This window comes from Daphnia pulicaria, chromosome 4 (assembly GCF_021234035.1).
Source record: "Daphnia pulicaria isolate SC F1-1A chromosome 4, SC_F0-13Bv2, whole genome shotgun sequence".
Taxonomy (NCBI): domain Eukaryota; kingdom Metazoa; phylum Arthropoda; class Branchiopoda; order Diplostraca; family Daphniidae; genus Daphnia; species Daphnia pulicaria.
The window spans coordinates 12273945-12294034 of NC_060916.1; the positions used below are offsets into that span (position 1 = coordinate 12273945).

The 20090-nt window shown below is 39.6% G+C and overlaps 1 protein-coding gene and 2 long non-coding RNA genes across 4 annotated transcripts; 1 reads left to right on the forward strand and 2 right to left on the reverse strand.

Annotated features, from left to right (window-relative positions):
- Positions 1-515: 515 nt before the first annotated feature.
- On the forward strand, positions 516-20031 carry LOC124337378. 2 transcript variants are annotated; one of them, XR_006917289.1, is made up of 12 exons: positions 516-1318; positions 1375-1586; positions 1691-1891; positions 2588-2766; positions 6438-6721; positions 6787-7175; positions 7239-7375; positions 7476-7687; positions 8241-8350; positions 8572-8785; positions 16932-17042; positions 19578-20031. It is a non-coding gene; the product is annotated as an uncharacterized LOC124337378 (long non-coding RNA). The 2 variants fall into 2 exon arrangements; XR_006917290.1 differs by lacking the exons at positions 16932-17042; positions 19578-20031 and adding an exon at positions 13845-13911.
- LOC124337463 lies at positions 2815-5489 on the reverse strand. The gene is made up of 2 exons (XR_006917391.1): positions 5204-5489; positions 2815-3767 (listed from the first exon to the last, which is right to left on the reverse strand). It is a non-coding gene; the product is annotated as an uncharacterized LOC124337463 (long non-coding RNA).
- Positions 13708-14576, reverse strand: LOC124337209. Its single transcript, XM_046791310.1, has 2 exons — positions 14492-14576; positions 13708-14416 (listed from the first exon to the last, which is right to left on the reverse strand). The coding sequence occupies exons 1-2, from the start codon at positions 14545-14547 to the stop codon at positions 14053-14055; spliced, it is 420 nt and encodes a 139-aa protein (XP_046647266.1). The 5' UTR covers positions 14548-14576; the 3' UTR covers positions 13708-14052.
- Positions 20032-20090: the final 59 nt, after the last annotated feature.

The following is a 20090-nucleotide window of genomic DNA, read 5'->3' on the forward strand; positions in this document are numbered from 1 at the left end:
GAAGACTCGGTTACAATGGGTTGAACTGCAACATTTGGCAAGTGCTGTCATAGTTGCAGAAACAAGGCTAACGTCAAAATCTATCGATGCTGGTGTTTAATTAGTAACCTTCAAAATTTTGGCAAACCTCGAAACCCACAGGTGCAGTCCCTAAAATCGAACTCCGATTCTTGTTTTTGTTTTCTTCCTTCGAGGGGTCGTTTTGACCAAAAAAAAACCAGATTGCCAAGCCACAGCAAGAAGCGACAGCAATATTAAGGACTGCACCATTTTCGTTGGTGGCTATAACGGGGAGTTTGTTCACGTAAATCCACGATTTTTGGCAGAATTCATGGGCAAAGCGACAGCAATATATGGGCAGTCGAACGCTATATCGATTGCCAATTTTAAACCCTGTAGATCGTTCTCTAAATAAAAAATGAACAAGAGGAAATTTTCCTCTTCGTTTGTAAAGCTGATCAGGGCATGAGTCTCCACTTTTCTATCAATGTCAAATTATGCAGGAATGTCTGGGTAATACGTGACAAATAATTCCTACACGAGCCACTAGTTCGCTTCTCCAGTCGACTCAAGGCGGCACGTGCCACAGAAAAATGATATTCTTTTTGAAAAATTAGCAACTTTTTTTATTTTTATCGATTTTTATTTATGTATTTATTTTTTTTTTCTAACAGCTCATTTTTGCGACAGGTGTAACAGCTATATAATAAAATTCCTTGCCGCGGTGAAACGAGACGGGTTCACCACGAAAATGTTGAGACTGCTTTCTGACTAGACGCCAACCTTATTGTTATGCTGATGTTTTCATTTCATTTTTCGGTAGTTGTTTGCTTATATTTTTACAATTTTGAAATGACTATATTCAGATCACATATTTTGAACATGCTGACGCGGTTCCCTTTCTTCGCCTGGTTACTGCGTCTTTGATTTATTGACTTTTTCCATAATCTATAGAGCATTTCATGGAAATATCATGCTATTAAGTGACCGACAAAGAACTTGTCCCGACTACCAGTTGACATGAATAATTCAAGTCGAAAGAAACCTTTGGGATTGACGGAATGAAAATATGGACAAACAAAATTAGACCAGAAAGAAACAAAACAAAAACAAAACAGGAAAACTAATCAATTTTTGTTACTTTGAAAAGTTCAGCCAAAATAAGCAAGGCTGCGAAAATATGCTATCCACATTCTCGGCTGTTTACGACGATGCTCACAACGTTGTCGCCCGCCAGCAGGACATGTTGAGCCGACAAGTCTCCCTGCAACAACTGGGTGAAAATAATTCTCAAGGAGATCACCGAAGCATTTTTAAGGTAAAAAAAACTTTTGTTTAGTCGTTTCAAAGGTAATTCCGCACATAATTTTCTAGGACTATGCAATCAAGTCGTGAGTCCTAACGACCGGACTAAGAGAGTCCGGTCGGAGTCGGGACTACGCACCACCAGACAAGCAAGGTGGTGTTGCTTGCCAACTGGATGGCATCGTTCGTACCTCAACCCCCGAAGCTTCTTTTGGATCTGCCGTCCACCGGATGCGACTGACGACAGACGCAATGAAAGTGAAACCGATATCCTGAAAACGGTTGGTTATGTTTAACATCTTTTCGGCTCTTACAATTTAAAAGAAAAGAACTGTTTAGGCTGGAAGAATCTAACTATTATCTCATTTCCCCAAATGTAATTTAGTGAATTTAACTGGTGGGAGGCGATTATATATGGTCGAGTTCAACGACTGCACCATTGGATATCCATCGCGAAGATTAAACGACGGGCAGCCGGGCTCAGCACGGCAATCTATTTCGGGTCGTTTGCCAAGTTCCACTCCACGAGTTAACAGTGTCGCTTTGACTCCACCACCTGAGAACGTCAACATTTATTTAACGCAAGGTAGGTAATAACATTTTCATTTTTACCTATAGTAGTTGCTGGCAATAGTTTCCCAGTATAAGACAATTATCAGTACCACTTTTGATAGGAGGTACTTTCCCCGTGCAAGTAGCTATTCGTTTGATTTGATAGATTAGGGGAAAATCCGCGATGGTCGCTCGACTTTTACAAATTTTTTTATTCTTTTTAAAAGTGTTTCACGTGATCCCGTACGGTCTCCTCACTCTCCTTTTTTTTCTTGTCTTTGGTCTGGTTCCGAGCCCTTGTTGCTTAGTGCAAAAACTTGGCGAGAGCACAAGAATAATTTTTTTTTTTTTTTTCTTATTTGGCCGCGTCAACGGCTGCGGAAAAAGTCGGGAATTGCACTATTTCAAAAACTGTTAAACAAAGTGTCTGATCGTGTCTCGTCATTCAAGAAGTCTGTGATAAGAAACGATTACGGAACACGGGCTGTATAAAAAGGTTGCCAAATTTAATAGTAATAATAAAAAGGGTTTTGGACAATGGGATAAGCTAATCAAGAGCTTTTTTTTTTTTTGAGGTTTTGAGTAGCTACATATTACTTTCACAACTTTATGCTGTCAGTTAAATAGAAATGAGTTGTATGACCATCCCATTTTCAGTAAATTAGTTGTGGATTCCTTAAAATTTTTACAAAAACTGTTGGTTACTTTTGGTTTTGTTTTTGTTATTCAGGACAACCTCGTTTGATGTTGCATCCACCGGTGTCGAGGATCGAAGGTGTTTACGAGGATGACCTTCATTCAGTTTCCCACCTGACATCTCTAATTGGACCCCACCATCTAGTACCTCAGCTGATTTAATTATCTGCAAATGAAACCTGGAAAAGCTGGAAATGCTCTGCGACATGAAAGGTAGGGCGCAAACTATCACTATTTCGGGGTCTTATTTTTGGTGGTCGATAAAAGTTTACTACTGTTGAATGAGGCGAGGCATTTGAATAACAAGCTTCCGCTTCTCCAACCTTTTTCACGCAAGGCACTGAACGACATCTAGTGTCGACTGCTCTTTTTCCTTTAGTGTACCGTGATACTGAAAATGTGAATGTAGGCGGCGCAGCGTTCCCGGTTATGTTCTGTAGCGTGATAAATAGTAGCAGGTATTTAACCTAATCCACTTATCCGTCATTTAAAAACTCTTATCAAGCTCTTTTGTTCTTCTGAATTGAATTAGTATTTAACAGTTTTAATCTCCTGAACGATTACACCGAATTCGATTCAAAACGAGACGCGCAAATGACCGAATTATGTGTTGACCTTTCAACCAATTGTAACAGGCTGAAAACAAAACGTTCTTGTTAATTAGTTGTCCAGTCGTTGCCACCGTTTGGCAATTTCAACACCCAGAACAGGGAAGATTATCAAACTGATCATCCTCGTATTTTTCCTGCTAGAATAATATTTTTAAATCGAACCACTGATCCAATCACTTCGTGTTCCCATAGTTCACCGAAATAATCGTGCGAAATAAATAGCTATCGGTTGAATTTCTGGAGAGGATTGCCCAGCCAACCTTACAAATGCTCGTGACCCTTCGTCGAGCCCTTCGTCGCCCTTCGTTTAGTAATCGATGCTGACTGATGGTTTGGTTATCGCATGCGCTAAACATAGTATTTCAACTGTTTTGTCTTTTATTTTCTTCTTTCAATAAAGCGATGAGATGATCTTGTTCTACAGGATTCGCCAAACGGATTCCAAAACTATTTGGACCATTTTTACTTTCTCCCCGACGACGATTCGCATTTTCTATTTGTTTTTGTGGAATGTTTATCTCGCTATTCGCTAGAAGAAGTTCAAACTGTGGTGTTTGTTTCCCCACACTTTACGAACAATCAGGTCGGCCACTTTTCGGTAGCCTATACCTTCTTATAACCTTATCAAGTTACTTGCCCCGCAAGATAAAACACCGTGACGCTTTGATCAGCTACAACCAAGGGGTCCGCAACTAAAATTTACTACAATAAAAAAGGTAAAAAAGCAAAAAAAGGAAGAAAAAAAAAGAAATTTACTTTACATGCTAAAAGAAGGGCGCTTGCGAACGAACCCCCCCTCCCCATCCCCTCCTTACTCTTTATTTTCGCTTGAAGGAAAGCCTATCTCAAAAGTAAAAATGGAAAATAAAGCAAGGAAAAAGGTAAAAAAATAAAATAAAAATAAACATAAAAATTTGAGTTGCGGACCCCTTGGCTAGAACCGTGTCATCCTCTGTAAGCTTTTCTGTTTGTTTTTTTCTCACCTTCATTGGTTATATTCAACATTCCTGTTTAATTGAACGAGATAGAAAAATCATCAGTTTCACATGCAACTGTTTTTAGGGTAAAACCAGTTTTTCATGAGCGATGTGCACGAATTGACGTCCAAATAGGGGCCGTGTTTTCTCGCTACAGTTCCTGTTAATTGCCAAATCATAATTTAATCAATCAAATAGAAAAACGGCTCAGCTAATTGCCATCATTTACTCAAAATCGTCGAAATGATGGCGGACTTTTCAAACGTTTCTTCGAAATTGCTTAATTGTTCCAGGATCGCGAAACTTTTCGAAAACAAACAACACAAAATGCTGGTGATCATGGTGTCGATATGAATCATATCCTCTGGCTTCAACATTTTTGTTAAGCTTTCTTCCTATATTAAGAAATTATCGAGAGTCTTATTATTCAAATGATTATGCAAAGTCTTTTATTTACCAAGTGTGAACTATATCCTTGTCTCCACAGAACGAGATCCTCCACCAGGTTAAACCTCAAGACGCTGTCAATCGGGAAATATTTGTAGTTGAATCCGCAATCGACGTGGAGATCCACAATGCCTCCGCCGCATAGGTTCATCAACTTCCTTTTCGAAGTTTTCGGTGAATTCACTAAATATTCACGTCTCAGAAAAAGTTTTAGAGCTTCAAGTTGATTTGAAAGTTCCGCCAATGGGAGAGCTACAATTTGGTTACCTTTTTCCATTATCGGGAGCTTATCCTTTATATAAGTGCGTGTATTGTAGGGCTAAGCTAGCACGTAGGGCTCGCTACTTTTTCTCCTACTCGCCACTTTCGAAACGATGATTTGAAAATCCGGGTTCGTTTATTTTAGTGTTGGAGCGAAATGAAAGGGGTAACTGTTTCTCGCCGAAGACTCGTTGAAAATGGATTGAAAATTTTGGCAGTTGCAAGTCATGGTTGCAGGAATAAGGTTAACGTAAAAATGTACCAAGGGTTTCTCTCAATTTCTACCCTTCCAAAGTTCTGCACCCGTCGGATTTTAGACGTGCAGAACTTCAATCAATCAATGAATGTAACTACAATTAGTTTCGAATCTTGTTTTGATTTTATTCCTGACTAAAAAAAAAGGGTCGTGACCAAAATTTACTTCTTATCCGACTTATCATTGCCGTTCCAATGCATTTGGGCACGTCTTCCAGAATTCAGATCGCCAAGCCATTGCGAGAAGCAACAACAACATTAGGACTGCACACGGTGGTGATAACGGTGAGATTTTCGACGTAAATCCACGATTTTCTGCAGAAGTCATTACAGCTATAGCTACACACATTCGACAGCAATGGGGAAGTCAAATGTTATATAATTATAATTCAATTGTACACTCACTTCCATAAATAACTTTACAGGCCAAAGCGCGAAACAACGCTCCAATGTTGGCTTTAACCAAAATTCTCTTTTCTTTCATTGAGAAAAATCTAACCCTTCCCTCTCGATTACAAACAACAAAGACTGTACACCACTGTGGCCAACACAGGTGCGTTGTTTCGCGCTTTGGCCTGTAAAGTTATTTATGGAAGTGAGTGTACTTATATGAACCCTATAGATCGTTCTCGAAAAGCAGATGATTACGCGCAAATTTTCCTCTTCGTTTGTAACCTGATCGGCGCATAGGTGTTGCCATAAAACCAGCGTCCTGCTCTTGTTCTTCTCAATGTATAATTAATTGCGGAATAACTTTTCTATCAATGGCAAACAATGCAGAAGTTGCTCTACTTAGTATTCCGACACGAGTCACTAGTTGGCTTCTCCAGTCGACTCAAGGTGACGCGTGCCACAGAAAAATGAAATTCTTTATTGAAAAAAATGAACAGTTTTTTTTTCGTTCCCGCTCATTTTCGCGACAGGTGTAACTAATAGCTATAAATAGAAATTCGCCACGGTTCACCACGAAAAATGTTGGCTTTACAAACCAGACGCCAACCTTGTTACTATGCTGAAATTCATTTTAGGTGTTGCGAGGTAACAATTCAGATTTCATACCTTTGAATGCGACGCAATTCTTGGTTCCCTCTCTTCGACTGGTTACCGTCTTTGATTGATTGACTTGTTCCATAATCTCTATATAGCATGGGCGAATCGTGTTAAATATGTGACCGGGTAAGAACTTGTCCCGACTACCTGCTGTCATGAATAATTCAAGTCGAAAGCAACAACAATATTTTGGATTGACTGCTGAATGAAAATATAGAGAAACAAAATTAGACTAGAAAAAACAAAACAGGAAAACTAATCAATTTTGTTATATTGAAAACAGCAGAAATAACCAAGACAGCGAAAATATGCATTTCCATATTCCCGGCTGTTTACGACGATGTTCACAATCTTGTCTAAGGTAAAAAAACCTTTCGTTTAGCCGTTCCAAAGTTAATTTATATTTTGCCTTTGGGAGTTGATTCCTGGATCATTACTTTGGATCCGGACATTTCGCCGAAGAGTTTTTCACACCTCGTGCAGTAGTTCGCAACGGATATCAAACGCCACGGTTTGGAGAGAAGGTAGTTAAGGTCTGGTCAGAGTGGAAGAATTTTGTTGGACAAGGTAATTGGAGATTACAAGTCAAAAATTCAAGGTGAGGTGGTGAAATTTCAAATGTATTTTGACAGGTGGTTATTTTCTGACTCTTGATGAAACCTCGCGCCGGTAAAACAGACCACAGCAAGTCCCACTTAGACTCCAACATTTTTCGCGCCAGTGAACGGAACTGAACGACATCTAGTGTCGACCATTCATTTATTTTAACACGATACTGAAAATCCTTGCTCCTTGCCCTGCTCAAACGGTCACGCATCGAAGGGTGAGTCTTTAATCATTTGTGTTATAACATTTCCTTATGACTTTCAACTAACTATCGCAACTTTGACGTAAAAAAAAACTGACGGTGTGTCTCTTCTCTCGCCGCTCTGGAAAATGTGAACTTTATTTTCCTGATCCTGAATTCGTCCGTGATAGTGTAACCATCCTCATTTTGGATCGAAGCTGGAAAACATATAACGTAAGTTCAAATAAAAAATTTAAACAACGACAGAAATAAAATTGTTTACTGGATACAATCAAGGTGGTGTTGCTTGCCGACTGGTTCACATCGTTCGAATCTCGACACTGGTAGATGCCCGAAGCTTCTTTTGGGACTGCAGTCCACCGGATGCGACTGACGACAAACACAATCAAAGTGAATCCAATATCCTGAAAACGGTTGGTTATGATTAATATCTTTTCGGCTCCTACAATTAAATAAAGGGAAAAAATGTCCGAAAGATCTAACTGTTGTATCATTCCCCCAAATTCAATTTAGTGAATTTACCTGGTGGAAGGCGATTATGGCGAGTTCAACTACTGCACCGTCGGCTATCCATCGCCAAGATAAAACTATAGGCAGCCTGGCTCTCTCTCCCGGTTCAGTACGGCATTCTATTTCGAGTTGATTACCCAGTTTAACACGACGAGTTAACTGTGTCAATCTTGACTCCTCCACCTGTCAAAATGTCAACATTTATTTCACGCAAGGTAGGAAACATTTCGATTATTTACCTACCAGTGGCTGGCAGCAACTTCCCAATAAGATTGTTACACGTTGATGGAGATGCATTTTCAATAGATTGGTATCGACAGTTGATTTTTGTTCGCCATTTCTTTTAGTGACAAAAGAAAGATTCTTGATTGACGCGATGACCTCAGATGAACGCGACTCTTTCTCTTCTCCGCAATTAGCCATTCGAGTTCGAGTAGAATGTGTAGGGGGGAATCCGCGATGGGCAATCGACCTTTTCGAATCCTTTGTTCTTATTTAAAAAGAGTTTCATGTGATCTCGTTTGGCCTCCTATTTTGTTGTTGTCTGTTGTCTGATTCCGTTGCAGGCTTGCAGGCAGCAATGGATATTTTTAAAAATTTGGCGGGGAGAATGACACAAGAATAATTTTATCTGGCAGCGGTGCCAATGGCTGCACGAAAATAACCGGCAAAATCACAACAACGAAAAATATGCAAAATGAAAACTCTCGTCTGCGCCATTAATTTGTTTGCATTGTAATTTCATTTCTCCCCTTCTCCTTTGTGCAGATTTGATACCTGAGCCAATATCCAACATCATCTATGTTAGCAACTAAGACCAGTTTTGCTTCTGTCCGTATCAACCTGGAATCAGCAGCTACCTCAGATCCATCAATCGGGTATTTATTATTAATAATTTCAACTGTCAGGTATCTTAAGTAATTATACTGCTACAAGCTGCAATAGCCTTGAACTAAACATTTCACGTGCTCTTATTCTTGAGGTTTTGAGCTGTTACTTCTTACTTTTCTTACTTTTTGTAGTTGCCAAACAAATATGCAGTTTGTATGTATCTGGGTATCTCCTCCTGAAATTTAATTTTTGGTTTTATTTTTGTTAGGCAGGTGAACCTTATTTGATGTTGTAGTCACCGGTGTTTGTCGACTCATCTCTTCCTCACCTTTCTTTGAATCCTCGTGTACGTTCATGTGAGTGTGAACGTATTCACGAGGATGACCTTCCTCCTGTTTCCCACCTAACAGCTCTAACTGGACCGATATAATTCTCTGCGAATGGAACCCTGAACTGCTCGGTGGCATCAACCTGCCTTAAAGGTAGGACACGAATAAAACTAACTATTTTTCACAATTTATATCGGTGGTCGAAAAGAGTTAATTACCAGGAAAAATATTCATTGTTTTTTTTGTTTTTTTTTAATTGACGTTGACTGACCATTTTCTATTTACAAGTTCCTTCCCTGGTAAAAGCTTTTTTTTTTTTTACAATCAGTTATTTATTTAAAATGTTAGCAATTTTTAATCCCGACTAGTTGTATTTACCATCATAAAAAAGACAATATTGCGTTTGACAATAAAGGTGCGTTCAACACTGGCAGAAACGCAGCTTGTCGTACCTTCACTTCTGCCAGTGTGAACGCACCATAAGATTTAGAGGATAGGTAATTTTGAAAGATTCAAAAGATATCGTTGAGGTACTTGCTCCAATCCTCGTCGTCTTGGGGTATCTTGTACGTTTCGTCCAATAGTTTATCGACTTTACGCTGAGTCTTTTTTCGATCTTTGGCGGGCAAGTAGTTGAGCAACGTCTCCAGCATTTCTTCCTCGCGTCTCAGTGCAAGGTAAAATACGACGGGTAATTCGCCGTCTTGGTGGAGCACCAACTCTTTCACGGCGTTTGGGCTCAGTTTCTCTGACACCATTTTCATGAACTTGTTCGTTTTTTCAAAGTCTTCTGTCTTTTTTTTCCGTATTCGTCAGTACTTTTCCACTCATGGGTAATCTCAGCCCACATGCTCCTCTCGTGCACTCCCTGCTGACCGCCCACACGTTTTGACGTGATTTTCTGGACGAAACTTTGAAGTTGATGCTCATTGCTGTAACTGAGGAAAAACGTGAAAGTATTTAATCGTTTGTGGGCGTTTTAAACGTTTGATCTTCGCACTTGTCGCTTTGATAATATTTGCTCACGTCCTCGGTTTCAATGATTTTCTTGAATTGCGTTTCGTTTGGCATATTGACGACTAAGATTAGCTTAGTGTAGAAATCGTCGATCACTTCGACGATCTTTTGACGAAATTTGTTGGCAACGACCGAGAGATTCTCATCGTTCATGAAATCTGGACGAAATTTCTTTGTTTTCGAATCGACGACTTTTTCCGTGACCAAATTAAGTGTCAACATTTCATCCTCATTCGAATTAGTTATTTCTTTATCATCCCTAAACTGAACTTCGAACGCATCTGTCACTCCCAATATGACTACATCTGAAACCCCCAACAATGTAATCGTTTCACTTCGCAAATTTTGATCAATTTTTAACTTGTAAATACGAACGGTTTTTTCCCCGGGAGAAAATTTAAAAATTTCATGTTGTTCTTTCACCTCCTCCAGTTGGATCTTCTTGAATTGCTCATTATTAATGTTCCAATTGGTGCACACGATGCAATCGCGAACATCGTCGCCCCTTTCCCTCATCTTACAATACGAAAGAAAATATTTCTTGAGACTAAACGGGCCATTAGGATTGGGGTCGAGTAAATCACTAGCTTTGATTTTTTTATCATTTTCTTTCTCCTTGTGTTTGGCCTGAAGGTAGTGATAACGCCAGTGTTTCCCTGCTGGTGTCTCGTCTGGGACTTCATACCGGAAAATCACGTCGTCAAATTTCCCGCCTAGATCTTCGTTTTCCTTTCCAAGTTCAAATTTGTAACCAGCTGATAGACCCCGAACACAAAAAAGCGTCAACAATTTAGTTTCAAATTTCAAACCGTGGGATCCATCGCGCGCTTTCTTGTTGCCTTTGCTGCTGTCTGTGCTGGACGGCGTCGTGAATGACGAAACAGTCACGCTGCTATCGCTAGGTTTTGCGTCGTCAGCCACGGGTGCTGTTGACGTATCACTTATTTGCTCCATCTCTCGGCCACTTGTTTGCTTTTCACTCACAGGAATTCTGTTTTCACAAAGTTGACAGTGGGTTGAAATGATATGAATAAAAACAATACATGTGATGTAAATACTAATAGTTAAAAAAAAAATGCAACAGAAAGAGGTTCGACTAGCTCGAATTACTTGCTTCCAACGACGGTTCAACTAGTACGAAGCAAATGGACACACTAAACGTTGACGAAATGAAAATTATTTGAAAGGGATTTTACTGGACAAAGTCGTAAAATAAGATAAGATAATGTGGTCAGAGTGGAAAACAAATAGAACAACTCATGATAACTGTCTCAGGCACCAGGTTTTTTTAAGGTGGTCAAATTAATGTTTGATATGTATTTTCATTTTGTTGTTGTCCTCCCTCTCCCCAAGTCAAAGAAAAAACAAAAACATGGAAATGGGGCAGACGTTATGGCTTTGCACAATTTCATTTTCACATTTCTGCATGTAGATAGCACAGTATGACTCCGAGGAAGAACACATTTGATTTGATGGTAACTTTTGTGTCGACATGATAATCTTGAGAAATTGAAGATTACTATTAGCGAAAAGTTTTGATTCACGGCATTACGAACAGGGAAACATATTGTCGTTCGTGAGAACTAACTGTTAAAAACCACCAAGTCTCAAATGGTGATAACACGACCAATATAACCGCGGGAATGGATGCGAAAGAAATTTTCAAACTTGTGGTTCAGGTAACACGTCTAGGTAATCTTGTGACGAGTTGTCTGCCAGGCTCTTTTGAAAAAACAGCGGGGGCTGTGGAAGTGTGTCGATTTTCGTGCTGGCGTCAATGTAATTCGTTGCACTCAACTGCGGATACAATTTGCCAGGGGCATTTGGGCACTGTGACGAAGTGGAAGCGTTTGATAGCGAAACGACTTGTCGATTTTCAGTGCTGGTCATCGTTTCATATTCGGTTTTAGCCTCGGGATTATTTAAACGAATTTCTTTGTTCATTTTCACGTAATTATTCTTTTCTTCCGTCACTGCCGGCCCGGCGAAACGTTGACGGATGATTGGATCGACTGCCTTGTGAAAAATTTGCTCCAATTGGCCGAATGTCGTCCTTTCTTCCTCGTTGTGCTTCCAGCAATCCGCCATGACGTTGCCGATGGTTCTGGGCACTAATTCCGGTCTCTCCTAATGAAACTAAATAAAAGACTATAGAAATGGGAGGTGAAGTGGTATACTGGCTGGGAGACTAGCTGAGCTGATTTCCATGAAAGAGTTTGTCGTTTGGTTAGGTGGAGAAATAGCGGGTAACCATCGCCAGGCTAGGTTCATCGCGTCTTTGTTTTTACTGCGACACGTCAACGTGATTTGAGCTCCCTTGAAGATGGTAGTGGAATTATCAACAATTGTCAATACTTGCACTCCTGTGTCAAGTGAAAAGGAGGAATAAGGAATCAATTATACAACGTGTTCAAATATTTTGGCATACATACCCTGAATTTTTATTTTGAATTAAATAGAAATGCTCGTCTTGTTTGATTTAGGCCACGTTGCCTCGCATTGGTGTTGGCCTTTCATCTCCCACGCACGGTGTCCACACCGTGTCCCACGAATTGACGATCTTGATACGAAATCCTTCCAAGGGATTGAAACTCCAGTTGCTTTTGGGATCGTCGGGTTCATCGGAGGAGGCAATTATCTACCGAGATTTCAATGTGCTGGTTCAAAACAAATGTGAAACATTTGATGTACGAGCTAACAAGTCACTTTGTTATCGTGGTCGAATTTTTTGAGGACGACCCGAACGGATGGATGAGTCGGGCCACAGACAATCTGGACATTGGATTCCGAATAAGGGCCTATGACTCGCAAGTCTCGACGGGGACCCGCGGGCTGCATGGCCGGTGGGAGTATCAGATGTTCAGGATCTATTTAGTTGAGAAAATTGGACAGAATTATTAGTCAAGCAAAGCATAAATACCCACTCAGCTATATTTATCGCACCTTCGACGTAAAAAAATTGACGGTAATAGATGTCGTTCAGGTTATCTTTATTGTAGCAGGTGTAATAGCCCGTATCCAAATAACTGGCGTTCTGGACAATCAGAATAGAGGTGGACTCGTCGGAGTAACCGCCGAATTCGAGTTTTTTTAACCACCGGAATCTTGGAGGTGTTTCCTGTTATGGTAACATAAAAAATGGACAATATACCTAAAATAGGATATTGGATGGTTCCGTAGCTCGGACCATCTCGTACCTAATCAATCAGAGGTTCAACGGAACTTGTGCATAATTACGTTTCTCGATTGATTTAGTCATTACGTGAAATTAAAACGTCTTGTCAGGCATTCGAGAATGACGCCTCCTTTTACCGGACCTGTAGTCCTTTGGGGTTGCCACTCCACCGCGGCTTGAACGAAATTCAAAATCAATGCAAGGCAATTTCTCAGACCCCCGTAATAATTATGCAGAAACCACGTCAACTAAATATTGTTGAAACAAACAAAAAATAAGTACACAAATAACACGGAGGTGTTTGCCGTTTAGTGGATTAGATGGTGTAGTAACCAGTCGGCCCAAATGTGAGAGCAAAATACCAAAACGGATAAAGTTAAAGTTATTGCCATTCTATAAGCCTCGAAGTCCTCGTCACTTAACTTCTCGTCTATTTCTGAACTGAAATTGCAAACCTTCCCCTTGGAACCAACGTGTTGACTCCGTGTCATTTTGTTCTCCCAAATTGTGTTGCCTAGCAACGTAAACTCTTTCCATATTCGTCGACTGGATGGCTGTCAAAACATTATTCAGTATACAAAGACACCACACCATATCGCCTATAGGTCGAGACGAGGAATTAATAATGGGATGTGATATGAAGGGCTTCACATGATTCATTCAAAAGGGGCAAGATATCCGTTTGCTCGTATGGTTCATGTAAATCCTCTGCGCAAACGGCCTTGATGTTGTCTAAGATTTGAGTTAACTTGGTTTTTGAAATTGAGCGAAATAACTATTTACGGACCGATTCAATCGACAAAGATGCGCGTTTTTATTGAAAAGTCAAAACATTTTCGTAGAAGGTAAAGGCTCAAGTAGATTTTTCCATTTTTGTCAGAGACTTATTGATTTCTTGATATTGTTGACGTAACTTTAGTCACGCTGTAGCCTACTCGACTGTGAAAATCGTTCTTTATTCGACACTGATATTTACCCATTAAGTTTATTTTTGTTTTGTCGGATGTTTACCGTAAGTAGGCCATACTTGCATTGATTAAGCCAGAAAAGCACAGCAAAGAAATCATTTTCTCGCGTTCGAGTGTCCTTTGAATTTTATGTATTTTGAGAGGAACGGACACGGGTTATGTCTAAAAGTAAGAAAGGAGAACAAAAACAGTTATTGGTCCAATGGTGCGGCGGTGTGATTAAGGAAAACGGGCACAGGATGTGTCTAAGAAAGTAAGAGTTATTTTATTGGTGCGGGTGTTGAAATGGTTTCTTCTTTGATTTTGATTAATTCAGACTTTTTTTGAAAAGTATTAGCCGATTTATTGACGAATTTCATTTTAGCTTGTTCCAAGCGTCGGCGATTGCGGCTGGGCATTGAAACGATTTTCTCGCAAAGAAAAGCTAAAAGTGAAAGGCTAAAGCCCAACAGCAGAATGACAAAAGCTCCAGTCAAATTCTTGAGGGTCAGAGCCGGCGGTTTTTTACTCTTTAATTTCAACATGTTGCTGCCTTTTCCGATATTTTTCAAACACTGAAGCGGCATAGGTCGTAGCATGACATCCCAGTAGTCGACTAATCCAGCTTCTATGATCTCCAACAGCCTTTTTTTTTTAAACATTATTAGCCAAAAGTTGACAAAAATGTTAGTCAAAATCAATTTTGATTTATCTAAATACCCTTGGTTCACAGTTTTTGTGTATTTGCTGTTTTTCGGCAGTGCAAATGATCCCATCACGTTAACGAGGCTTTCTTTTCCCAATTGCAAGTTGCATTTCCCCGTCTTTTTGAAATTTTCTAAAATGATGTCCTTGTGATAATGTAATCCCTAGAAGTGAATGCAAGAGATTCTCAGTATGTAAATAGATTTTTCTTGCTTTCACACAACTCCTTATATCTTGCCATACATCCAAGTAGACGTATTTTGATCCTGGCGTTAACAAACTGATGCATTCCGATAAGTTGCACCGGGATAGTGGAAAGGAATTCAACCTTTCTCCTAGTTTTCTGAACACTGTATTCGTGGAGTTTATATCCTGTTGATTATCGATTGAAATGAAGGAAAGTAAATCAGCAACACATCGCTCGTAAAGTAAAAAATTCAAATGTACTGAATTAACTTGCCGAAAGATAATTGTCTGTGGTACCTCCTTTTTTAACAAGCAATTGGATATCCTTCCTCTCTGGTATTTCGTAAGGCGAGTTAACCAGCGGATTATTGATTGGCGTCAACACGTAGGTAGACAGTGTCGACGTGTATGCTTGGACAAAAATAAAAGCGGCCAGACTCCAAGCCCCGGCAACAATTCGAAATGGCAAGCGATTTGATGGGCAAGGTCCAGCTATTTTAACAATTCAATAAGAGTAATAATCTATTTTTCTCTTGGGCTATTTGGTGTTGGACAAATTATTTCTCGTTACCTTGCAACAACAAATTGCTCAACACGTAGATCAAGTGTTTTCCCAAGGTTGCTGTACACGCTAGATGATTACCGTCACCCTCCTGTGTCTTTGTCTGCAAGTTTTCAATTCTAGGTCGTGTTAGTGAAGAGCTTTTTTTCAGTTGATTCTCCTGGAAATATCGTTGTAGGAGATACAAAATAAATATGACGCAAGAAATCGAAATCACCAGTCCCACCCAGATCTGTGGTGTATAATAATTGCGATTAATTGAGATTTTGCCGATTTAAAAAATAAAGAAAAGAAAAACTACTTTACCGGCCATTGAAATGGTTTAACGACAGCGTGAATATTGACACTTTCATCAGGGACGTGCATCAGTAAAGAAGCTGAAGTGTAAACCCACGGCACTGTTATGTCGACAATTTGCTGGCGTTCTTGTGAGGGCATAACATCTTGAAGCAGCAAGTCACATTGCTGTAATCAATGATTTTGAGATAATTAGTTGGTTAGATTATATACTTGAACTTTTCTAGTGTAAGAGTTATTGAGATCAAAACATTTTTTGTTGCATTCATTGGGTCAATATTCAGCTATAACTACCACTTTCTGCTCGAGTTTGATCTATCAAAATAAATAAATTAAGAACGACTCAACTTGATTCAACAAATAGCTGAAAAGTCCTTTTCCATTTTCCGATGGTTCCAACTTTTGTTCCGTTACGCGGACCATTCCGTACCTAAGACAGAAAAAGCATTATTTTTCATACATGCTGGGTTATCCAGATTATGGTGGATTGTTAATTGCTTGATTGATGATTATTAACGCATTACGTGAAATTAAAACGGTGTGCTAAGCAATCGAGAATGACTCCTCCCTTCAGCGGCCCTGTTAGTCCTTTAGGGTTTCCACTCCACCGCGGCTTAAATGCCACAAATTAGTTCCCTTAATAAAATTATAAATACACTAAATTTGATAAATACCCAGATAACCCGGAGGTGTTGGCCGTTTAGTGGATGAGATGGCGAATGCATTTGTGTCGAGTAACCAGTAGCCCAAATGTGAGAGAAAAATGTTATAACGATTAAAGTGAAAGTTATACCCATTGCATAAGCCACAAATGTCTTATCCGTTTTCCCCGAATTCTTGCTTCGTTCTGAAACCTGGTAGCGTCCTTCCTTCGTCTTTCAGTGGACTCTACTCTCGTATCGTTAATCTCTGTGATTGGACATTTATAAGTTATCCTTAAAAATGTGCTGCCAAGCAACGTGAAGGGCTATCACATCCCTTCACTGATGTGTGTCAAAACAATCTGTAAGGTATTAAATATGAGAAACGTTTTCTCATATTGAATTCAAGAATCTTTACTGACAGCTTGACTTGATTTGAAAATCTTTAAATTATATATTGTAGTTCAGAATGATCGGTGTCGTTTCGTTTGTATGTTTAAACGCATCAACCCACAGGTGTGCATGTTTTAGATTGGGCGACATATTCTAGCACGGGCACATTAATATGAATGCAATCAGTTGTTGACTGTTGCATTAAAGCGCTCTTACAATATTCATTTGGACCACTACAACTTGACTTTTTATTGAAGTTCTATTCGAATGCATCGAATACGATTCGATTACCGTTTATTATTTTATTAATTATAATTGTTTTATTATTATTATTATCTACATCTATAGTAATATTTAACAATCCTTTCTGCGTTAGGTATTGTTTCACGGCGTACAATCTACCCAAACTACTGTTGGGACATGGGACAACCAAAACTAACTTCCCTCAGGCCTTCAGGAAAATCACCCGAAACTGCAACGGCTTAAGGTAAGAAACTTTCGACTCTCATTCCGTAGTTACTCTTTCATGGTAGGAGTTAGTTTTAACAACATCACAATTGGAAACGTGTGGTTTGGTACATGTTTAATCAAATATGTGCGAGGTAGGGCTTGTTGCACTTGGCACAATGTGTGAGGTGAAAATCATTAGAGTGGAGATTTAATTTGTGCCTATAAACAGCTACTAAAACAATTACAAAATCTTTGACAATATCAAGCGTTACGATGTCGTTAGTTGTGGATATGAACTGTAATGATTTTGGCTTTTGAGCCGCTGCCGCTCATGTTGTGACCGATTTGTGTCGATTGGTTTTCTAATTCCTCGTCAATATTGGTTGCGGCCTTTGCGGGTTCCGTTTGCTTGATTTTGGCTGTTTGATTGAATTCGTTATTTTCTTGAATATCATTTTCCACCTCAGCTTTGACTGCGGACTTATTTTGAGAATCAAAATTTATGGCATTGTTTCTGGCTTTTTTTGATCGACGACTTTGATGGTTACGATGAGAAATTATTGACTCGCAAAGAAAAGCTAAGAAGGATAGACTGAATCCAAGCAAAAGGACAATAAAAGCCCCAGTCAAATTCTTGAGTGTTAAAGCAGGCGGATGGTCTTTCATTTTCAGTGCTTTACTATCGGGCGGATTACAACTTTTGATGTTTCCTTGACACTGAGGTGGTATTGGTCGAAACCGCTCCTCCCAGTAGTCTAACAGTCCCGCTTGCATGATCTCCAATAATCTAGGAAATAACGAATCTTTTTGCACTGAGATCTCACGAGCATTTCTTTTTTCTTGCTTACCCTCGGCTTACAGTTGTTGTGTATTCACTGTTTTTCTTCAGGGCAAATGATGACATTATGGTCGAGAAACCTTCTTTTGCCAATATTTGAAAGTTGCATTTCCTCGTCTTTTTAAATTCTTCTTGGATGATAACCTTGTGATAATTTATCCCTTAAAAGAAAAGCGAAAAAGATCCTCTATTAATTTAAGTACTATTTGGCTTCCCTGGAAAAAGCGATCCCAAAATTTTTGTTTTGTGCAATACATCCATGTAGATGTTATTTGATCCGGGTGTCAACAGACTGACACACTGTGACACGGGGTAACATCGAGAAGCCGAGGAGCTGTTTAATATTTCGGCTAGCTTCTTATACAACTTAAACGATGTGTTATTGGCTTCGATATTCTGTTAGTCAAGCAGAAAATTCTGAAATTAAATTCCTCTTTTCGTTTCGATTAATATGATTGCCGCTATCAACTTGCCGAAAGGAAATTGTCTGTCGAACCGTCCTTTCTAATCAGCAAATGAACATCTTTTCTCTCGGGAATGTCGTAGGGAGAGTTGATCAATGGGTTTTTGATTGGTGTCACTAAGTAAGTGAAGAGAGTCGAATTGTAAGCTTGAACGAGAATAAAAGCGGCCAGTATCCAAGCACCAGCTACCAGACGGAACGACAACCGACTTGATGTGCATGGGCCACCTATGTTCATGGAATTCAGATTAATTATCACCGCATTTTATTTTTATTTATTTCTTCTTGGGGTGGAAGAGTTACGTACCTTGCGACAACAAGGTTCCGAAAACGTAAATGAATTGCGCTCCATTACGTAGTTTTTGCGCGAGACGATTATTACCGTGTTTGGCCCCCGTTTTAAATTGTTCTTCCTGATGTTGCAGAACATTCAAAGCGAATATGACGTAAACAATCGAAATGCCCACTCCTAACCATACCTGTGATGACAAAAGGTGTTACCAATTAAGATAAGCCCAATTTTACCGATTGTTATACCGGCCATTGAAATGGTTTGATGACAGCTTCGATATTAAGTGAGTCATCCGGAATATGCGTAAGTATAGCACCTGTGGTGTAAACCCATGGCACTGTGATGTCAACAACCTGTCGGTTCCCGTATGCAATCGATGACACCACGTCTTGAAGCAGCAAATCACATTGCTGCTTACATAATTTTTTGATTGCGTTAATTTTACTAGATGTTTTATCTTTCGAAAAATGACTGGGTGGTGACTTAGCAACTCAAACAGGGTTTTTGAAAAAGTTGGAAATAATCAAATCAAGATCAACGTTTGATTTGACCAATAATTTCTAAATTTAAAATAATCAAAGGAAATTCAGTTGGAATGACTCAACTTGATTCCGCAAGTAGTTGAAAAGTCCTTTTCCATTTGTCGATGGCACCACGCTGCTCTCCGTAACTCGGACCATCTCGTACCTAATGAACCAGCAAAGATGTTAGGAATTTTAATGCATTGTGTTGCGGGCTGTAATAATTGCCGGATCGATCCATTTAGTACGTAAAGTTAAAACGTCTAGTCAGGCATTCGAGAATGACGCCTCCTTTTAGCGGTCCTGGCAGTCCTTTGGGGTTGCCACTCCACCCTGTCTTATAGATACAATGTTGATAGCAAATGTAATAATGCTGGGCAGTTTTCCGAGTCTCTCCTAATCCTTTTCTGTAATTAACTGTCTAGAAATAACGCCAATTTAAAGTTATAAATACCCAGATAACACGGAGGTGTTTGCCGTTTAGTGGATTAGATGGCGAATGCATTGCTGTGGTCGAATAACCCGTCGCCCATACGTGAGAGCAAAATGTTATAACGAGCAAAGTTAAAGCAATTGCCATTGCAACTCAAAGTTTCTAGTCCAAGTCTTTCGACTTCCTGCTTATTACTGGAATTGTGTGCATACTCGAGACCAGCATGTCGACTCCGTTGATAGTTTTCCATGACCAGCAGATTTTGCTGTAAATGTATCGCCTAGCAACGTTATATCCTTTCGTGCTTGTCAAATAGATGTGTGTCAAATGTCAAAACATCGTTCGATCTGTCACCTACCACGTCGTTTTGCCAATAAACCTACAGGTTGTAACACCAAATACTCAAGCTTGTAGATTAATAATGGAACGGTATCACGGAGCACGTTCCCGTGGCTTGTCAGAAAGCTTCATTTTGGGAGAAGGGGAGAGGGATTAATAATGGGCAATAATTATATGTGCAGATGTGCTCGAACCAACA